Here is a 21050-nt window from a genome sequence, read left to right as displayed (position 1 = left end):
CGGAGCCTCAAGCCTTTCTTCAGTGAATCATCGTGCTGGCTTTTCAAAAGTATCTATCTACAAGGTTTTAGCTTTTGCAGATTCTGGGGAATTTATTTGGGTCATGAAAGCTTCAAGAGTTGGTACAGCTCAGACTCAGGAGATGGGCGTGTGTGCTGAGAGGACTCGAGTGCTTTGCCAAGTAGGAGCATAAATGCAGAAAGGTTGCTCTCTGGTGGGACTGACAAAAATTGCAATCCTGGGGATTCCAGGAAAAATGAAGCCAAATTTTAAGCCAGATTCCTGGTTTTTTTGTTTGTTTGTTTGTTTTGTTTTTGTACTTGGAGAATGTGTGAAGAAATCCTGGCTCTCTTCCTGTTGTTAAGAGGTTGTACCTAAGGAGACCTGACCCAAAAGACCTTGACTGAATTTCTGGCCCTTCTCCACTTAGCTTCGTGTGTGTGCGTTACTGGGATTGCATGGTGATTGACTTTACTTATTTTATTTTATTATTTATTTTTAAGATTTTATTGATTTAGTTGAGAGAGAGAGAGAGCCAGGGTGAGAGAGAGAGCGAGCTCGCGCATGCATGAGGGTGGGTGGGGGGAGGGACAGGAGGAGAGGAAGAAGCAGGCTCCTCGATGAACAGGGAGCCCACTGTGGGGCTTGATCTGGGGACTCGGGGATCGTGACCTGAGCCACCCAGGTGCTCCTTATTTATTTTATTTTATTTTTTTAGTATTTTTTAAATATATATTTTTAAAGATTTATTTATTTATTTATTTGGAGAGAGAGAGAAAGAGAGAGGCAGAGAGAGAAGCAGACTCCATGCAGGAAGCCTGATGTGGGACTCGATCCCGGGTCCCCAGGATCACACCCCGGGCTGCAGGCAGTGCTAAACCACTGTGCCACCAGGGCTGCCCTATTTATTTATTTTTAAATATTTTATTTTTTTATTTGTGAGAGAGAAGAGACAGTGCACACTAGCAGGAGGGGAGCATAGGGAGAGGGAGAGGGACAAGCTGACTTCCCATGGAGCTGGGTGAGGAGCAGGATGCGAAGGCAGGGCCTTGATCCCAGGAGTCTGAGACCACGACCTGAGTCAAAGTCTGATGACTGAGCCATCCTGGAGCCCTGTTTGGTGATTTACCTTAAAAAGACTTCGGTCTTAAAGGTTCTGGACTACTTCCAATGTACGTGGAGGGATGGTTTCGCCACGCCAAGCAATGCCTTGACACCATCTACCCGGAGATTTTATCAGACTCCACAGGTTAAGGGCTCAGTCCTCTGAGACCACCCCTCACACTTCAGACGCCATCTCATGTCTGGGCTATTACCCATGCTTCTGACCTACCGGCTACAGACTGGAGGTTCCCACAACTCCCCTCATCGGCTTGATTAATTTGCTAGAGTGGCTCACAGGACTCAGGGACCGTGTTTACCTACTAAATCACCAGTTTACTATAAAAGGATGTAACTCCAGAAGAGCCAGATGGAAGAGATGCATAGGGCAAGGCACAGGCAAAGGGGCATGGGGCTTTCACATTCTCTCTGAGTGCACCACTCTCCCCTCCCTGAACATGCATGTGTTCATAACCCAGAAAACTCTCTGAATTCCATCCTTTTGGATTGTTATGGGGCTTCATTACATGGTTATGATTGATTAAATAATTGGCCATTAGCAATTGATTCAACCTCCAGCCCCATCCTTGGGTGCCCAAAACCACCCAACAACATAACAAAAGACACTTCTATGATATTCATCACTTAGGAAATTCCAATGGTTTTAGGAGCTCTTTGTCAGAAATGAGCACAAACATCAGATATATATATTTCTTATTATAAATCATAGTATCGCAAGTATAAACTGTATAAACTTTTTAAAAAATATTTTATTTATTTATTCATGAGAGACATGGAGAAAGAGAGAGGCAGAGACACAGGCAGAGGGAGCAGGGAGCAGGATGCAGGACTCCATCCCGGGTCTCCAGGATCAGGCCCTGGGCCGAAGGTGGCGCTAAACCGCTGAGCCACCCAGGGTTCCTAAAGATTTATTTATTTGAGAAAGAGAGAGTGTGCATGCTCTAGCATGAGTGGGGGGAGGAGCAGAGGGAGAGGGAGAGAGAGAGTCTCAGCTAACTCCCGGATGATGAGCGTGGAGCCCTACATGGGGCTGGATCCCAAGACCCTGAGATGGTGACCAGGGCTGAACCTGAAACTAAAGAATCAGACGCTTCTCTGACCGAGCCATCCAGGCCACCCTCCTCTACCCTTCTAAGTTCTTGGCTGAGACATGCTGCAGTAAAAGACAGATTACCAGGAGAAAAACAGAAGTTTAGTGACAAGTATACCTCCTATATACATGGGAGAAGCTCAGGAAAACTCTGCAATGCCCTAAAATGGCCTAAGTCACCACCTTAAATACCATATCTAGTTAAAGACAAAAGAAGATATTGGGGGTGGGGAGCCCGAGAAGGTGGGTTTTCAGGCCAAGCACAGCAAATAAGGGGATGGTGGTTATGCAGATTGAAGTTCTCCTTCTCCAACGAGGAGAGTTTCTAGAGATCTAGTGGTCCTTCTCTTCCGGGGCAGAGACACCCTTACAAATGGAGGTTTCCCTCATAAATGTAATTTTTATTCTGATTTCAGAGCTTCTCCTGTGTCTGCTGGTTCTTAAAAATAAGCAGCCTAAAATAGTCCTTATGCCAAAGAGGCATATTTGGGGTGATAAATGCTGTTCCCCTTAGGGAGGACAGGCTTCAGGAAACAGGGTTGGGCTCTCGAGGTGCAGTGGGACCCCGCGTACTCCTTCCTTGGCCAGCTAGGTGGGAGGAGGGGCGTCAGAAATTTTCAGGAGGGGGTGAACCAGGGGCCCAGGCCTCAACGACCTGTTCATTCACTTTCCGAAGCACCTGTCGCGGCCCAGGAAGCTGTGGTGCGCACCTCGACGAGTAGGACCAGAACGACGGAGCCCTGTCTCCAGGACGCTCTCAGTCCAGTGCGCTCACGAATTAATCAAATAATCTTTTTCCCCCAAAAAACTACAATAGTGGACGTTCTGAGAAGCTTCTGGTACTATGAGACGTAGGACAGGGTAGAGGATGAGAGTTTAGAGTCGGGATAGTGCTGCTCACTCCTCCAGGGCCCGGGGTCAGGAGGGAAGGGCCGCTGCCTGGTAGATCAGAGCGCGACGGGTGGGAAGGTAGGTCCCCGCAGCTGCTCGTGCGGTGGCGAGGCCGGGCCGGGGCCGGGGTGGGGGTGGGGATGGGGGGCAGGGGAAGGGGGCGGGGCCGGGGTCCCCGGGTGCCGGATGGGAGGCGGGGCCGGGCGGGGGTCCCCGGGTGCGCGGGGGGTGGGGGGGGAGGCGGGGCCGGGCGGGGGTCCCCGGGTGCGCGGGGGGTGGGGGGGGAGGCGGGGCCGGGCGGGGGTCCCCGGGTGCGCGGGGGGTGGGGGGGGAGGCGGGGCCGGGCGGGGGTCCCCGGGTGCGCGGGGTGGGGGAGGCGGAGCCGGGCGGGGGTCCCGGGGCGCGCGGGGGCCGGGCCGCGCAGCTGGGGGCGGCGGAGTGTGGGGCCGCGGCGCCGCCCCCTGGGCTCCCGGCCCCGCCGTGGGGGGGCGCTGCCTCCTCCCGGGCGGCGGGGGGCGCTGCGGCCGAGCGGCGGGGGGCGCTGCCTCCTCCGGGACGGCGGGGGGCGCTGCGGGCCGGGCGGCGGGGGCTGCCCGGGCCGGCGCGGCGAGCGGCGCGGCGGATGGAGAGTCTGGCCGCGGCCGGCGGCGCCGCCTCCTCGTCGGGCCGGGCACGGCGGGCCGGGGCCTTTGTGTGCGGCGGCGGCGGCGATGGTGCTCGGGCCCCGCGGAGCCGGTAAGCGCGGCCGGGCCGAGGGCTGCCCCCGCCGACGCCGCCCGGCCCGGCCTTGCTCCCCGCCGCTGCGCTCCCCCTGCGCGCCCCAGGCCGCCCCCCCCCGCCGGCCCCGCCGCGCATCCCCTGGCTCCGGGGGCGCCCGGGGCCCCGCCGAGTGCGGCCGCACCGAGGTGCTCCGTGGCCCTCGATGGAGCCCCAGCCCGACCCAGCGGCCTTCCTGGGTTCGAGCCCCCGGGGGGAGCCTGCGGCACCGCGGGCTGCTGGGGGGCCCGCTCGGAAGTCCCCCCCGCTTCCCGGGGCCCCGCCTGATTGCGGCCTGGGGGTCGGGGAGCTGCTTGGCTGCCACCCCAGCAATGCGCAGAAGCTTCCTGGACCCCAGAAAAAGTTGGGAGTTAGTAGAGGGTGGTGAGGTGCGGGGCTGTGCGCGCGGGCGAGCGGCGAGGCTGCGGGACGAGCTCGTCCGCAGGCGGGACTCCAAGGGGGGCAGTGGGACCCCGCAGGTCCTTAGGAGTCTTGCCTGTAGGATTAGATGCCCTTCCTAGGGCATCTAGTAAGTCTCCAGTTCTGGTCCACATACGCGTAGATCCCAAAAGGGGTGGGCAGGAAAAAACCGGAGTCCATCAGTGGTGAATGCAGCTTGCTTGCTTTGGGCCCCGGGTACTTTGGCTTCATCCACAGCGTTGGGAGGCGGTCACGGCAGTATCCGGACGGCCCTGGGTTATGGTAGGACAAGAAACGAGGCAGGTAGCTTAGGTTAGGGAGAGGTCGACACTCCTGAATGAGTGAGAGGTTGACCTAGGGACTGCAAGGAGAGAGCATCGATAAGAAACGGAAAGATCGAAAGCGACCTTATCTTGCCCTCAGCAGCTACTGGAACTTTAATAATCGTGTTCAAGTACCTGTATGGCATTTGGCATCGTAAGAGAAGTGAATGTGCCCAGTGAGATAGGAGGGCTCACACTGGGGAAGAAGTTAGGACATTAATTCGAGCCCCCTGACGGGTAATGAAGTGAAAGATTGTGTCTGGGCGGTTGCCTGTGGCCGGGGTCCAGGGTCCGGGGCTCTAGCTTCTGTCCCCCCAGGCCCACCACCTCTCTTCCCGACTCTTAAAGACGCTGTCCAATTTGTTTTAGTACTTTGGGATCTCGATGTAACAGCTCTGCCCTGGGGAGTATGCAGGGAGAGGGGTTGCTGTGCACGCTGAGCGGCTCAGCCATGCCCCGAACCCCAAGCCCCGAACCCCGAGCCCGTTCACTCCTACCCCACCCAGGGCTTGGAGACCCTCCGACCCGGTGGTATTTTCTTCCGCCAAGCTCCTCACTTGCAGGGATGTGTTTGGCCATCCATCTCTTCCTTTTACTGTCCGCAGATGAACTGTGCTGATACAGAGGCAACTTCATCGGAGCTGCTAAGATGGGCATGCGGATCAAACTGCAAAGCACCAACCACCCCAACAACCTGCTGAAGGAACTCAACAAGTGTCGGCTCTCCGAGACCATGTGCGATGTCACCATTGTGGTGGGGAGCCGCTCCTTCCCGGCGCACAAAGCCGTGCTGGCCTGTGCGGCCGGCTACTTCCAGAACCTCTTCCTCAATACGGGGCTCGATGCCGCCAGGACCTACGTGGTAGACTTCATCACGCCCGCCAACTTTGAGAAGATCCTGAGCTTTGTCTACACGTCAGAGCTCTTCACAGACCTGATCAACGTTGGGGTCATCTACGAGGTTGCCGAGCGCCTGGGTATGGAGGACCTGCTCCGGGCCTGTCACTCCACCTTTCCTGACTTGGAGAGCACTGCCGTGGCCAAGCCCCTGAGCGGCACCGGTGAGAGCCACCCCGGTACCCAGAGCTGTAGCTCAGCAGAACCCGCCTATCCCCTCGGAGACCTCCGGGGTGCGGGGGAGCACTTTGGGCCTGATAGGAACTATGTGTTGCCCAGTGATGGTGGGGGAAGCTGTAAAGAGGAAGAGAGAAACGTCACCGGTGACATTAACCAGAGCCTGCCTCTGCCACAGCAGCCACTGCCGCCAAAGACGGAAGAGCACGATGCGCCTGCCCCCTTCACCCCCGCTCCTGGTGTGGTGACTACCCAGCCGGTCCTGGGCACTGTCAACATGAGCATCCAAACCAGCACGAGCTCCTGCCAGCCATACAAAGTTCAGAGCAACGGAGACTTCAGTAAAAGCAGTTTCTTCACCCCGGACAACGCGATCGACATTACCACCGGGACCAACTCCTGTCTGAGCAATAGCGACCACTCCAAAGACCCCAGCTTCGGTCAGATGGATGAGCTCCAGCTGGACGACCTGGGGGATGATGACTTGCAGTTTGAAGACCCCACTGAGGAGATAGGCACAGCCGAGGAGGTGATTGAGTTGAGTGATGACAGTGAGGATGAGCTGACTTTTGGAGAGAATGACAACCGAGAGAATAAGGCCATGCCCTGCCAGGTGTGCAAGAAAGTTCTAGAGCCCAACATTCAGCTGATCCGACAGCATGCTCGGGACCACGTGGACCTGCTGACCGGCAACTGCAAGGTCTGCGAGACCCACTTCCAGGACCGGAACTCCCGGGTGACCCATGTTCTGTCCCACATTGGCATTTTCCTCTTCTCCTGCGACATGTGTGAAACTAAGTTCTTTACCCAGTGGCAGCTGACCCTCCACCGACGGGATGGGATATTTGAGAACAACATCATCGTCCACCCCAACGATCCCCTGTCTGGGAAGCTGGGTTTGTTTTCGGGGGCGGCCTCGGCAGAGTTGAAATGTGCTGCTTGTGGGAAGGCGCTGGCCAAAGATTTCCACGTGGTGCGGGGGCACGTCCTTGACCATCTGAACCTGAAGGGCCAGGCCTGCAGCGTCTGCGACCAGCGCCACCTCAACCTCTGCAGCCTCATGTGGCACACGCTGTCCCATCTGGGCATCTCAGTCTTCTCCTGCTCTGTGTGTGCAAACAGCTTTGTGGACTGGCATCTCCTAGAGAAGCACATGGCCGTGCATCAAAGCCTCGAAGACGCCCTCTTCCGCTGCCACTTGTGCAGCCAGAGCTTCAAGTCGGAGGCTGCCTATCGCTACCATCTCAGCCAGCACAAATGCAACAGTGGCCTTGACGCGCGGCCCGGTTTGGGGCTACAGCACCCAGCTTTCCAGAAGCGGAAGCTGCCAGCAGAGGAGTTCCTGAGTGAGGAGCTGGCTCTGCAGGGCCAGCCTGGGAACAGCAAGTATAGCTGCAAGGTCTGTGGCAAAAGGTTTGCCCACACAAGCGAGTTCAACTACCACCGGCGGATCCACACGGGCGAGAAGCCGTACCAGTGTAAGGTGTGCCACAAGTTCTTCCGAGGCCGCTCGACCATCAAGTGCCACCTGAAGACACACTCAGGGGCCCTCATGTACCGCTGCACTGTCTGTGGCCACTACAGCTCCACCCTGAACCTCATGAGCAAGCATGTGGGCGTGCACAAGGGCAGCCTCCCGCCCGACTTCACCATCGAGCAGACCTTCATGTACATTATCCATTCCAAAGAGGCGGAAAAGAACCCGGACAGCTGACTGGGTCCCAGCAGGGCTGGGGGGAGCTCCCAGGCGGCAGCCAGGACGTAGGTTTTCTAATGGCTGTTGGTCCCCCTCCAGCCGAAGTTTCGATTTTGCCTTGCTAGGAGTTCTGTTCTGTCTTGTGTTGAAAGAAGAAAAAAGAAGAAAGAGCACACGAGCTGTTACTGTTTTTTGAGAAGCAACGGCCCTATCATGTTTACCTCCTTACCTGTTCTTGCCCACGAAGGGCCGTGTTTTTTATTCTTTGGAGGATGGTTTTGGGATCTGGTCAGGCAGTTGGTGTCAACTGGATCCCCTCTCCCAGCCTCTTAAGTTTTAGTTTACTGATAGGTTTTATGCTGCTAAGAATCCAACCAACAGCCTCACTGAATAGAGGAAGGTGGAGAGAGGTTTTCACTGTGGGTATTCTCGCCAGATTTCCAACTGGGACACCCAGCTATGAGAGATTTTGGGAATGTGGTCATTGAGAAGAGACTCGTCAGCAGGGCAGCTCGCCTCCGGGTCTAGGCCTCGCCCTCAGCAGGGGAAGGGCAGGTGGGCCGGAGGTGCCTGCTCCCATCTGCTGACGGGATGGTAAAATCTTTCGGCAGCTAGATCCAAACTGGGGACAGAGCTTTCTGTTTAGGTCAGAAAGCTTCAGGATGAGTCCTTGCCAGTCAGAAGAGGTGTCCTGTGGCGCCGCCGGAAGTGGCAGCCTGCTGGGACAGGAAGGGAGGTGTCTCTTTTCTCCTCAATTCCAAAGAAATTTGATTTTATGGAGCTATAGCCAGGCTGTCAAGCCTTCCCTGTGTGGCCAAGAGGACAGGGAGCCCCTTTGATAGGTCATCTGCCATCTGGCTACCTCCGTCGACCTTGAGTTTCCTGGTGGAGAGGAGGGGATGTCTCTCGACAGCAGCAGCCTTGCCTTAACCGACATCCAGTCTCCCACCTAGAAGTGTGTTTGACCTGTGGTGTAGACGAGAAGCCCCGTGAGGTGGAGGAGTGATGGACTGTGAGGCCTTCGGGGTGGAAGGGACCCGAGTAACTGGGGGTGTGTAGCGGGATGTGCGTTCCGGTTCTGTCTGTCCCAGGGTAACCTGTTGTTTACTTTGTGCTAACTGGCCGCAGCTTTGGCAGCTCACCTTTGACCTGCTGGAATTTATCCTGATCTGTCATTGCATCGCCACCAGGGGGCGCCACAGGACGGCAGCTGGTTCGGGTCCACCCGAGGTGGCTGGGGTGGAGTGGGCCCAATCCTTGGGGCTGGTGGGCTCCATTCCTGCCCCAAGAAAGCCTGAGGGAGAGGCCCTCGGATCTCGCATATTCACAAGGTAGCACCTCAGTAACTCATTCTACCTCACGCTGCCCCGGGGAGCTCTGAGAGTCCCTGGCCTAGGCCCTGACACTGCCCCTGGTGGGACTCAGCAGCACCCTGGGCTGTTTCACAAGCAAGTGGTTTTAACTCACAAAGCCTTTTTGGACATTGATATTTATTTATTTTTGCTTTTATATACATGTTACCCAGCATCTCTTTCAGATAAGTGACTTCAGGAAAAGGAGTTTGTCCCCAGCAAGTAGCCATATTCCTGGGGACAGTCTTGGCCAGAGATTTGGGAGATGGGGGCTAGAACTGGGGGGGGGAGGGGAGCGGTGTCATGCCTTTAAATAAGCAAATCCTCTACTTTCTCTCCAGATAGTCTCTTGAAGAATAAGCCCAACGAAGCCCGTAGGTAATGGCTGTGAGTCCTAGACCCTTGGGGCCGATTGAATTCCTAGGCCCTTCCTCCCTGCGATGGAGTAGATTGGGGTTTGGGTTGAGGGGAACAAGTTAACTGAAGGACCTTTTTTGCACATTTGCCTCATCCTTCCTAAACTTGGGAAGCTCTGTTGAGATACACAGGCAAGCCAGAGCTCCGTCCCCGTCGGACTGGCTGCCTTCCTCCCTGGCCCTAAGTCGGGAAGCCTCCCATTTGGGGTGTGTGGCTCTCTGGTGACTGGTACACGAAGGGATTTGTACGAGTGGCCACCTCTCACCGTCTACACCCTATTCCTGGCAGGAAAGCAGTGCTGAGCCCTTTCATTCCTGACGGGCTTCTCCCTTTCTTGCCCACACTGACCGTTGGGAATTTAAGAAGGAGAACGTGCAAGGGACCACAGTCCAGTATCTGCTAAGCTTCTCGAGTCTAAGTGATTCCTCCCAGACCGTCGATGAGGACCGATTTTTCAGTGGTCAGGTTTGAGAGAGGCGGTACTTACTGGAACCCAGCCAGGTGGCTGCGAGTGCGCCAGCATGCCAGAGAAACCCTTTTCCTTAGCAGGTGGCATCTTGGATGCTGGGTAGTCTGTGTACTTAATCCGAAACTGTGAAGTTTTCCCTTTTGCCAGTAAACCAAAAAAGCAAATCCTTGAACCTTTGCCCCTGAAACACTAAACAAAAAAAAAAACAAACAAACAAAAAAAAAAACTGCACCCCCTGAGCCTCCTGAGGCCACGTGGTTGGTTGATCAGGGTGGCCTGGCTGGTTGCAATCAGACATGTAGCAGGTCAGTAGCTCGTGAGGCTCATTGACCGAACCCTGTTCCTCTGCTTGTCCCCCTGTTCGCCCCCGACCCCTCCCTCTGCTTGGGGTCCATGTTTGCTGCCTCTGCCTCCAGCTCACCCTTTTCTCAACTGTTTTACTTGAAACTTGGTATTGTGGCAAAGGGCACTCTGGGGATACCTGGTCGAAGGTGTTCGTTATATCTTGGGTTTTTAACATTTTTGTCAACCCCCTGTTGTGGGGCCCCCTGTGCCTCGGGAGCCCGGTTTAGCAGCCTGCTGTGTCATTCTGAGGTTCTGTCTGTCCCCTGAATGTCTCGTCTTCTCCCTGTTTCCTCTTTCCTGTTCTGCACTCAGGACCAGCTACATAATTTGCAGAGCTCTCTGTTTAAAAATGAAGAATTTCAAGGTGGCGACTGTAGAGCATTAAAGCAAGCACGAGGCTATTCCCAACCCGTTTCTTAAGGGCAGAAGGTGATACTCGTGTGGCGCATTGGATCAACAGCAGAGGCTGCCTGTGGCCACGGGAGGGGACCCGTCTCCCGCTTTTCCTGTGACCCCCTGGTGGCTTGCTGATGCCACTGTGCCCCCCCGGGAAGCTCTGCTGTATTTTAGTATTTGGTTCTATGTTTTAAGACCGAGGGGGTCTCTATAGTTCACGGCCAGGTGGAGAGAGAGGAGGTGCGGGTTGGGCCCCGGTGACCCTTAAGAACCAGGAAATGGGTAAAAGTTCTTTTGGACTTTCTTCCCTTCTGCCCCATCAGCACCCCTTTGTCTCCAGGACAGACCTCTGGGCTTAACTACCTTCTCCCCAGTCAGGTTTTGCTACTGATGAATTTTCTTCGTCTCTGGCCTCTTGCCATGCCCTATCCCTGAGACTACTCAACGTTGGAAGTGAGTTGAAATCCTTTTCTAGGTGGACACTGATTTTGTTGGCGTGGGAGTGGGCTGTGCGGAGAAGTCTGTGCCATCTGGAGGCCCCCACGTGTCCTTTTGCCTCAGCCCCGCACGGAGACCCGGGACGTGCAGGGCACACACACCGTTGGTGATCACTCTTCGTAAAACTTAACATCAGAATGAAAATGAAACTGTTTTGATTTCGATGTTTCTTTAACACCCTGCCCCTGTCCAGTCCAACCCCCTTCCCACCTCCACTAGCGAAAGTCTCTTATAAAACCAAGAGTTGTTGACGTCTAACTTCCTTCCATTAAATTAATAAGTACTGACCTCCTAATATTTAAGTGTTTACTATCTATTGCTGTAAAGTTTTGTATATTTTGTAAACTTCTCTTCCCAAATAGTAGATGTCTAAAATCGTTGTACATCTGATTCTTTTATATTCCATTGTTTGGCACAAAGTGTGGTTTTTATTTAGAATAAAAAAAGGAAATTTGAAACGGGAATTCTTTTCCTATGACTGGGGTTATGCTATCCCTTGAGTTCAGAAGGTCGGGGCCCAACACCTGGTAGTAGCAGCATTCTGCTCAGCAGGTGCCAGGATTCTTTTTCTTTTCTTATTTTATTTTATTTTATTTATTTTTTCTTCTTTTTTTTTTTCCTAAGGATTTTATTTATTTGAGAGAGAGCAAGCACGAGTGGAGAGGAGGGACAGAGGGAGAGGGAGAAGCAGACTCCTTGCTGAACGGGGATCCGGACTCAGGGCTTGATCCCAGGATCCTGGGATCATGACCTGAGCCAAAGGCAACCGCTTAACCGACTGAGCCACCAGGCGTCCCCGATGCCAAGATTCTTTCAGGTAGCACAGTTTCCTTTCCTGTAGCTGGAATTCCCCAGGTTTAACCTGTTGACCTGTTTTTAGTGGCAAATCAAGTCAATAACCCACCCTTTCCAGGGGAAGCCTCCCCGAGGGGATCTTGGGTTGGCACAGAGAGTAGTGGACTCTGCTCCTATCTAGGTGGACTCGAGGTCCGGCCTCAGATGGTCCTGCCAGTGCCACGAGGTCGACAACAAATGTAACTCCACAGAGAAGGAGGTAGACCTCAGAAGTTGGGGTGTGACGTGGGCCATGTGGTCTCAGCCCCTGGCCAGGCTGGTGCCTGTCAGTGCTCGGTGAGTGCTGAGCGGAGGAACAGCCTTGCTGTAGTGAGCAGAGCTGGGCCTCTGTCCTCCCAAGGCCCTAAGGAGGCATTCATGCGGCCTAGGGTTGTAACCCACTGCCAGAGAAATCAGAAGAGTGAGCCCCCGGGGGGCTGGCCTCTGAGGCAACCTGGATGTGACACGTGTGACACTGGATTCCCTTTAGGAAACTTCTGGAGCCTAAAGTCAGTGGAGGGAGTAGTAAGGACATTCGATTATGGCTTGGTTTTTATATGAGCACAAAGGAGGAATGTCTGTAGTGCATCTTCTGTGTTGCTGGGTTTAGCCCTTACTGCAACCCCAAGTCACACCCCGGACTGTCCTGGTTGAAAAAGCCTTCGGCTCTGTGCCACAGAGTAGCTGTGTATCGCTTGAGACCCTTTCAGATTGGGGTACAATGAGCAAGATTGTCGGGTCTCTCCCACTGTGCTCCTGACAAACGGGCACATGCACTATCAGAGCACATGTTTAATGCATCTGATGAATACGGTTTCAGATTTCTAAGAACAGAGGGGACGGCGCCCCAGATCAGTGAGTGGTTACTCCAAGTGAAACATTCCAGAAATACCGCGTGCACGATCAGGACAGAGGCTCCCAGTGCTTACGTTCACAAACCCTTCATTCTCCACAGGTGGGATTAGGAGGCCAAGGACTTGGAACTAGTGGGCTGGGGCCTGTTCATAGGTTTTTCCTTCCTGGACATGCTCTTAGGTTCCCAAACTGATAAATGAGTATTTTCCAGAAGACCTACTTGTTAACCTGAAGACCTCTTTTCTTATCTATAGGACAAGTGTGACTAGAAGTAAGTGGCTGGACGGGAAAATTAATGGAAAGACCCTGGCCAGGGAGGATGAAGTTGAAGGGTCAGGAATGACTTGGAATACTGGAGCTCTGCCCTGTGACTGGCTCAGAAATTTCTACTTCCCCATCCCGTGCAGGAACAAGGGCTGAGGGACAGAGCGTGTGTCAGGGCCTGCTGCTGGCCATCCCAAGGTCTGCTCTCAGATGGATGTCCCTTGATGTTTGCCCACGATCTGGAAAGAAAGGGAGGGATGGTGCATTTCCAAGAGCATCTCTTCCTGGGAGTCTGGAAACGTCCTAGATCTGAAGGCAGGGGCAGGTGGGCTGTGAGGAGCGTGGACTGTGGGCTGGCTCCTCTGCTTCGTGGGGAGGGAAGCAGGATGGATGAAGGGGAGAGGATCTGGGTGGGGGCAGAGGGCGGGACCCAGCCCTGTGCTTCACTCCCTCTGTTTACCATGTCACTGAGGATGCTAGGGAATGTCCTGCGTCGCCTCCTCGTTCCTCGGCCTCTGACCCCTTGTCCCCCCAGCCTGCGCAGTGTGCGGGGGCGTCGGCAAGTGCACAAACACAAAAGGAAAGCTGTGTGAGGTCCCTACGGAGCACACTCTTTCGGGCCAGGGTGGCTGTTGAAATGAGTGCGTCTGGTTTCTGCCAGCGTCTCTTTGGCCTGTCCCGGCTGGAAGTACAGATTTTGGAAGGAGCCAGAGTCGTGGCTGTCTGGGTAATTTATTTCACCATGTTCCTGAGGACCCGGACACCCGGCAGACGCCACCAAAGGCCTGTTCCCCGCTCTTCCCCGCCGCCTCGCCTCCCCATCTCCATTTCTTGGGAGGGACACACTCAAGGTCGACCAGCAGTGTTGGGACCCTTCCCCCGCCCCCGCCCTCACCTCGGCCTCCAGCTCTCTGCCCCCCTGGGAGCCGGGCTCTCCGGGCCTCCTGGGAGACCCTAGGGAGGGCGGGGGGGGGCTAGTTTGGGCCCCCCGGGTGGGCCTGGGCGCCGGCTGCGGTGGGCTGGGTGCCCTCCTTGGTGATGACGATGGAGTGCTGGGTGGAGGAGGAGGAGGAGGAGGAGGAGGCGCGCCTGTCCGCCCGGGCCCGGGCCTTGGGCAGGTAATGGACCACGGCGCTCAGCAGCTGCTCCCGGAACCTGGGGCTCAGGAAGTTGTAGAGCAGGGGGTTGAGCACGCAGTGGAGCATGGCGAAGCAGTCGATGATGTCATAGAAGAAGTAGAGCAGGTGCACCAGGTAGCAGTGGAGGGACACGTGCGTGCCGTGCAGCGTGAGCAGCAGCAGCGTGGCGTGGTAGGGCAGCCAGCACGCGGCGAAGGCGCCCAGGTAGGCGCACACCAGCAGGCAGTGGCGCCGGCCCTCGGGCCGCCCGGCGCGGCGCAGGCGGCAGGCCGTCAGCACGTTGAAGAGCACCATGAGCGGGAAGGGCAGCAGGAAGCCCAGCACGCTGGTGGACAGCGCCACGGCCAGGGCCCACGCGCTGTAGGCCTCGAAGGGCGCCATGAACAGGCACACGGGCTCCGCGCCGTCCAGCAGCTGCATGTGCGCCACCTCGGGCAGCGGGAGCACGGCCGCCAGCAGCCAGACCCCCGCGCACACGGCCCGGCGCAGCCGCTGCTGCTGGGGCTGCGGGCCGGGGGCCGCCAGGCTGACGTAGCGGTCGACGCTCAGGCACAGCAGGAAGAAGATGCTGCTGTACATGTTGGCGAAGTAGAAGTAGTGCGTGAAGCGGCAGGAGAAGCCGCCCCAGAGCCAGGTGTAGTCCAGCGCGACCTCCAGCATCCACACGGGCAGGGACAGCACGATGCCCAGGTCCGCCACGGCCATGTGCAGCGCGTACAGGCTGAGCAGGCCCCGGCCCGCGCGCCGCCAGCTGACGCCGATCACCACCACGTTCTCCAGCAGCCCCACCACGAAGATGGCCAGGTACAGCACGAACAGCGTCACTTGCTTCGCGTCCTCCCTGAGCTCCACGTGGCACTCGGGCAGGGTGTGGTTGAAGAAGTAGAGCAGCTCGTCCCAGTTGCGGATCTCCCCAGGGTCGCCGGCGGGCGCCGAGGTGACGGCCCCCGGGGGCGCAGGCCCCGCGTCCTCCCGGGCGGGCATCGGGCAGACACACCCCGAAAGCCGCCTGGCTGGCGTCTCAAGTCCCTGGGCCACAGGGGCCGGGAGGCTTTGGGAAGCGATTCTGGGTCTGAAGAGGCGACAGAGGGATTCATGACTTTTTATTTTTTCAAAAATATGTATTTATTTGAGAGGGAGAGAGAACACACATAGCGGAGAGGCACAGAGGGAGAAGCAGGCCAGGTGGGGCTCGATCCCAGGACCCCCGGGGTCATGCCCTGGACCAAAGGCGGACGCTCAACCACTGAGCCACCCAGGTGTCCCTTTTTTTAAGTTTTTTTTTAAAAGATTTAATTAAAAAAAAAAAAGATTTAATTTATCCTTTCAGGAGCAACACACAGAGAGAGGCAGAGACATAGGCAGAGGGAAGGGCAGGGCTCGGGACTCGATCCCAGGACCCCGGATCACGCCCTAAGCCAAAGGCAGTCCCCCCACCACTGAGCCCCCCAGGCGTCCCAGGAGGAGGAGTTTAAACATTTAGATGGGGGACCCCTGGGTGGCTCAGCAGTTTAGCGCCTGCCTTTGGCCCAGGGTGTGATCGTGGAGTCCCCGGATGGAGTCCCACGTCGGGCTCTCTGCATGGAGTCTGCTTCTCCCTCTGCCTGTGTCTCTCTGTCTCTCAAAAATAAATAAATAAATAAAATCTTTAAACAAACAAACAAACATTCAGACAGTGGGAAATAGTATGTGGCGCCCTGGCCGGCTTTGCCCCCAGCCAGGTGCCCCGGTAGCTCCAGCCACAGGCTGGTTCCGCTCTCCACTTCTCTCCTGGTGCTTCACCCCTTGGCCCTTTGACGTGGGCCTTCCTAGGAAGTCTTACTCTCTCTCATTTGGGTTATGGATGTGGGACACACACGCACGCACACACACACACACATGCACGCACCCCCCCCCCCCATTTTATCCCTGGGGACATAAGTGGCTCATGCATGAAAGCCAGTTGTCCTCAGGCTCAGATTCCCTTCTCTCCTGAGAGGGAGACACCCACCTGCCTTTCTGCCCGGAGTGCTTCTGGTCCCCGCAGGGTCGTCTGGGCTGCTGGGGAGCTGCGAGGAGACTGGAGGGACCGTGGCCGTGGGCCTGGCTTGCCTGTGGGCTTCGGGGCCGTCCTTCTCATCCGGGAAGCAGTATCACTGGCTGAGGCTCTGTGGGAGAGGGTCAGGGTTTTTCCTGCCTTCCCCCAATCCAGATAGAGGGGAAGTCACAGGAGATGACCCAGTGTGCCCGTGGCAGGGAGGAGTCAGGGCTGCAAGCATTGAAAACCCAGACTCCTGACTCACTAGCTACGTAATGTCCGTCCTTCAGCCTCAGCTCTCTCCTCTGCAAAATGGGACAGTAACGTCCACTAATGGGGGTGTTGGGAGAATCCAGTGGGCCACAAAGTGAAGTGCTCAGCACAGGGCCAGGCCTGTGCTAGGTGCTTTCCGTATGTGTGTTTTCCACTCCCAGCGGGCTTAGAATCCCACTCCCCTGTCTGTCGATTCCGACGAAAGCAGAACTGGATGGGGCGGGCAGGCTAAAATAAATCTGAAAGTCATCCACGCTTTCAGCCACCCTGCCCTTCCCAACTGGCTCGCACCCACCCCTTGCCGGTCTCCCGGCCTGCACTTGTGCTCTGAGGGGGAATTGAGAGACAGAGAGGGAAGACTGAACAGGGTGGGCTGGGGAGGAGGGCTGGGCTGAGCTTCGGGGAGTCTCCTAGATGCGGAGAGGGGAGCAGCATGAGGTGTGGCCAAGAATGGTCCAGAGAACCTAAAAAAAAAAAAAAGAATGGTCCAGAGAGGGGCGCCTGGGTGGCTCGGTGGTCGAGCATCTGCCTTGGGCCCAGGGCGTGGTCCTGGGGTCCTGGGATCGAGTCCCACATCGGGCTCCCTGCCTGGAGCCTGCTGCTCCCTCTGCCTGTGTCTCTGCCTCTCTGTGTCTCTCATGAACAAAGAAATAAAATCTCAAAAAATAAGGAAAAAAAAAAAAGAATCGACTGGAGAGAGACAGACACCAAGCTTCTCTCTCCTTCCAAGCCACAGGGTAAGGCTCAGGGCCGGTGGATTTGTGTGGTGGGGAACACCTGGTGTCAGCAGAGCTTCCTGCTTCTCAGAGCACCTCTGCCTCAGTTAATCATTGGATCCCTGAGATACCCGGTGGGGACAAGGAGGGGCTTTCTTATCCTCTGTGAATCCCAGAGAGGTCGCCTCTCAGGCCACACGGTGCAGATGGCAGAGCCACCCGGCACCGGGCCCATGTTCTGTGGGCTGCAGGGCGAGGCTGCAGAGGACCAGGTGTGGTAGAAGTGCCCGTAACAGTATCAACCGGCTCAAAGCGTACAGTTCAGTGGCTTTGGTACCTTCACATAGTTGTGTAACCACCGCCTCTGTGTAGGTGCTCACACTTTCATCGCCCCAAAGGAAAACCCCACACCCATCAAGTACTCCCTATTGCCCTCTTCCCCCAGCCCCTGGCAATGCCTATTCTGCTTTCATCTCTGGGGATTTACCTCTTAGGGATATTTAATATAGATGGAATCATACAATGTGTGACCTTGGTGTCTGTTTTCTTTTTCACTTGCACAATGTTTGTGAGCCTCATCAATGCTGTAGCATGTGTCTGTACTTCATTACTCTTCACAGCTAAGCAATATTCCATCGTGTGGCTGTGCCACCTTTTGTGTATCCATTCAGGGATGGGATTTTTTTTTTTTAAGGTTTGCTAATTAGTTTTTTATTGTAGTGAAATAAACATAACATCAAATTTACCATTTTAGCTATTTTTTAAAAAAAGATTTTGTTTGTTTGAGAGGGACAGAAAGCATGAGCAGGGGCAGAGGGAGAGGGGGAAGCAGGTTACCCACTGAGCAGGGAGCCTGACGTATGGCTGGATCCCAGGACCCTGAGATCATGACCTGAGCTGAAGGCAGACACTTAACCCACTGAGCCACTCAGCTGCCCCCATTTTAGCTATTTTAATTTTTTTAAAGATTTTATTTATTTATTCATGAGAGACAGAGAGAGAGAGAGAGAGAGAGAGAGACAGGCAGAGGGAGAGGCAGAGGGAGAATCAAGCCCCATGCAGGGAGCCCAACGTGGGACTCGATCCCGGGTTTCCAGGATCACACCCCAGGCTGAAGGCAGGTGCCAAACCGCTGAGCTACCTGGGCTGCCCTATTTTTAATTTTACAGTTCAGTAGCATTAAGTAAGGGCTGCCTGGCTGGCTCAATTGGTAGAGCATATGCAACTCCTGATCTTAGGGTCATGAATTCAAGCCCTACGCTGGGCACAGAGATTTATTTATTAAATAAATAATAAAATAACTATGTTCACATTGTTGCGCAACCATCACCACCAGCCATGTCCATGAGAGGGGATGTTTTTACCTTTGCAGTTTTCTTAAGGCCTCCTCTAGGAAAACTGTTCCTCTACTCACAACACTTCTGACACCAAACATGTAGGGTTTTCCCCTCCATACTAACCAATTTCCTGACCCCTGGGCACAAAGTGGGTGTCCTAAAATCTATCATTTCTGACACCAACCTGAAGTTACTGTCAGATTCCACAGGTCTAAGGGCTGGGTCCCACAGGATGGTTCTCACTTTAGATGCCAGTCTCAAACGACAGGTCCCCAAGGCACCCACACTTCTGTCCAACGGGGTTACAAAGTTCCCACAATCCTCCCACCTCAGCTTCAGTAATTTGCTGGAGTGGTTCACAAAACTCAGGGAAACATTTACTTTGTTTGCTGGTTTATTGTAGAGGATGCAAATAAACAGCCAGATAAAGAGGTATAGTTGTGAGGTTGGGAAGGGTCCCACCCAAGCTTTGTCCCCATGGAGCTGGCGTACATAGGCCTCCCGACATGGAGATATGTTCACCAGCCCAGATCTCTGAAGCTTATAGTTTAGGAATTTTTATGGCTACTTCGGTACATAGGCATGATCTATTATTAGTTTAATCTCTAGTCTCTGACCTCTCCCCGGAGGACAGGAGGTGAGGTTGGAAGTTCTAAGCTTCTAATCAAGGCTCGGTCTTTCTGGGAACCAGTCCCCATCCTGAAGCCATCTAGGAAATTTTCTAAGGGATTTAGGAACTCAGGGAGCAGATGTGTTTCTTATTATGTCACACTTCTACCCAAACGTCAGACCCGGCCTTGATCAAGAAATCTGTCATGATGAGCTATGATGATGATGTAAAATGTGGTTTACTTTGATTTTTTTCCAGACAGTTCTACTCTCTCTCTCTCTTTAGGATCTCGATTTCTATCCTATGGGTATTGTTTGTCAATAGGGAGCCTTCTGAGAATTCTCACTTCCTTCTGCATGCCTTTGACCCATGCAGATGGAGGCTCTACTAGACCAAGCACCCTCCAGGAAGACCCTCGTTCTGTGTCTCTCTTCTCTCTACACATTCTGGCTCAAGGCCATTTTCATTCCTCTCAAGACTGCATTTTAGCAGCTCATGTCTCCTGGGTCTCAATCTTTCACCCCCGTACCTTCTCCCCCGTCATTGAGACATCACTCCCCGTGGCCTCATCTCCACCTGCTCCCGGGGCCCCCCTCCCCCATCTCACTGAATGCATGCGAATTTGCAGCAGGAGGAAATGACGGTGGTACCTCCTGGCAGAGGCACAGAGGGAAAGCTGCTCCCTCAGGAAGCAATAAGTGACAGCTCTGCAGTTTTCATGTGGTGTTTTTCTTTGGAGGGAGGAGGTGTGCAGCTGGAAAGAGAGATTGGAAGGAAGGGAAAGACAGAGGGGGCAGGACCCAGGCTTCTTGCCAACCTGAGCAGGAGTGGGGGGTGGCAAATAGCTTTGCTCCAAGTAACAGGAACAGCAGCAGCAAAACAATTCCTGGAAATTTGCTCTTTCTCCTTCCTACCCCCCTCTAACTTTTTTTTCAAAAACTGTAGACAAGACATTGTAATCAACAATCAGAAAGGAAGGAAGGTACCAGGGAGGAGTTATTGGAGACACAGATAAAAGCAGCAGCTTCCCAGGGTCAGGTGGGGGCCAAGGGCTTGTGCCTGGACCCTGGAGGGAGGGGTTGGGCGGGCTGTCCCAGGAATCCCCCCACTTGGCCGGCCTGCACTGCCGTGGACCCTCCTTCGTGTGTGGAGGGCAGGTGGATTGTGGGCTGGTTTAGGCTGAGAGGAGCTTGGCAACCACGGTACTTCCATCCCCAGCCTAGCTTCCAGGAGGTCACGAGGGCAGAAGCCACGTCCAGCCACAGAAGTCATTCTGCCCTCCTGCGCCAGCTTCCCCACACCTCGTCTGCCCAACAGCACCAGATAAAGGGCTCCCCGGCTTCCCAAAGAAGGATGTGGTCCCGCGGGCCTGTCCTTGGTTCTGCTCAGCTCTTTCCTACTTGAGCACTCTTCTCTGAGCCACGGTGGCGGTAACACTAGTCTGGGGGCCAGACCTGGCTTTGGCACCTTGTTCCCCCACTTGGTAGCCGTGTGACCTTGTGCAACCACCTTGCTTTCTGAGTCTCAGTTTCTTTATTTGCAAAGTGAGGATAAGGGTTATTGTATGGGATGCGTGAGATGAGATGTGTGCAGTGCCCGGCATAAGCATGTCCCTTTCCCACTGTTTGGGAATGAGGAAGAAGAGATCCCTTCTTGTGGAATTACCCTGAGATATACCTGTCCTTAGTCTCACCATGATGAGCCATTTTCCTCTGAAATGGATGGACACTGGCTTCCTCTTCTATTTAGTTGTCTGGTGTTGTGTTTCTTTTTTCTTTTTTTTAATTTTTAATTTTTTTTTTTGGTGTTGTGTTTCTTACGTAGAAGGTCAAGAACATCCTGGTGCCACTACGAACTACCACAAAAGAGATGTAGTAATACTAACAGTAAACATTCATCGCATACTTATCATTTACCAAGCATGCTTTCGAGGTGCTTGATATGTACCACCTCATTTCTTTCTTTTAAAATTTTATTTAAATTCAATTAATTAATGTGTAATGTATTACTGGTTTCATCGGTAGGGGTCAGTGATTCATCAGTCTTTTTTTTTATTTTTTTTTTATTTTTATTTTTTTCATCAGTCTTATATGATCCCCAGTGCTCATTACACCACGTGCCCTCCTTAATGCCCATCACCCAGTTACCCCGTCCCC

The 21050-nt window shown here is 54.5% G+C and overlaps 2 protein-coding genes across 3 annotated transcripts; one reads left to right on the top strand and one right to left on the bottom strand.

Annotated features, from left to right (window-relative positions):
• The first annotated feature begins 3699 nt into the window (after positions 1 to 3699).
• ZBTB39 (zinc finger and BTB domain containing 39) lies at positions 3700 to 9002 on the top strand. The gene is made up of 2 exons (XM_077913452.1): positions 3700 to 3838; positions 5208 to 9002. The coding sequence occupies exon 2, from the start codon at positions 5252 to 5254 to the stop codon at positions 7388 to 7390; it is 2139 nt and encodes a 712-aa protein (XP_077769578.1). The 5' UTR covers positions 3700 to 3838; positions 5208 to 5251; the 3' UTR covers positions 7391 to 9002.
• A 2356-nt stretch (positions 9003 to 11358) lies between these two features.
• On the bottom strand, positions 11359 to 16161 carry ACKR5 (atypical chemokine receptor 5). Of its 2 annotated transcripts, XR_013388679.1 has the most exons (3): positions 15932 to 16161; positions 13698 to 15013; positions 11359 to 13338 (listed from the first exon to the last, which is right to left on the bottom strand). XR_013388679.1 is itself a non-coding variant. In XM_077913453.1 (2 exons), exon 2 carries the CDS (start codon positions 14923 to 14925, stop codon positions 13777 to 13779), a length of 1149 nt encoding a protein of 382 aa, XP_077769579.1. In that variant the 5' UTR covers positions 14926 to 15013; positions 15932 to 16161; the 3' UTR covers positions 13516 to 13776. The 2 variants fall into 2 exon arrangements, 1 of the variants encoding a protein (XP_077769579.1); XM_077913453.1 differs by lacking the exon at positions 11359 to 13338 and having other exon boundaries at positions 13516 to 15013.
• Between the last annotated feature and the right edge of the window lie 4889 nt (positions 16162 to 21050).

The sequence above is a fragment of the Canis aureus genome, chromosome 11 (genome assembly GCF_053574225.1).
Source record: "Canis aureus isolate CA01 chromosome 11, VMU_Caureus_v.1.0, whole genome shotgun sequence".
NCBI lineage: Eukaryota > Metazoa > Chordata > Mammalia > Carnivora > Canidae > Canis > Canis aureus.
The sequence above is the reverse complement of the archived record's forward strand: the minus strand, read 5'-3'. Positions and strand labels throughout refer to the sequence as shown.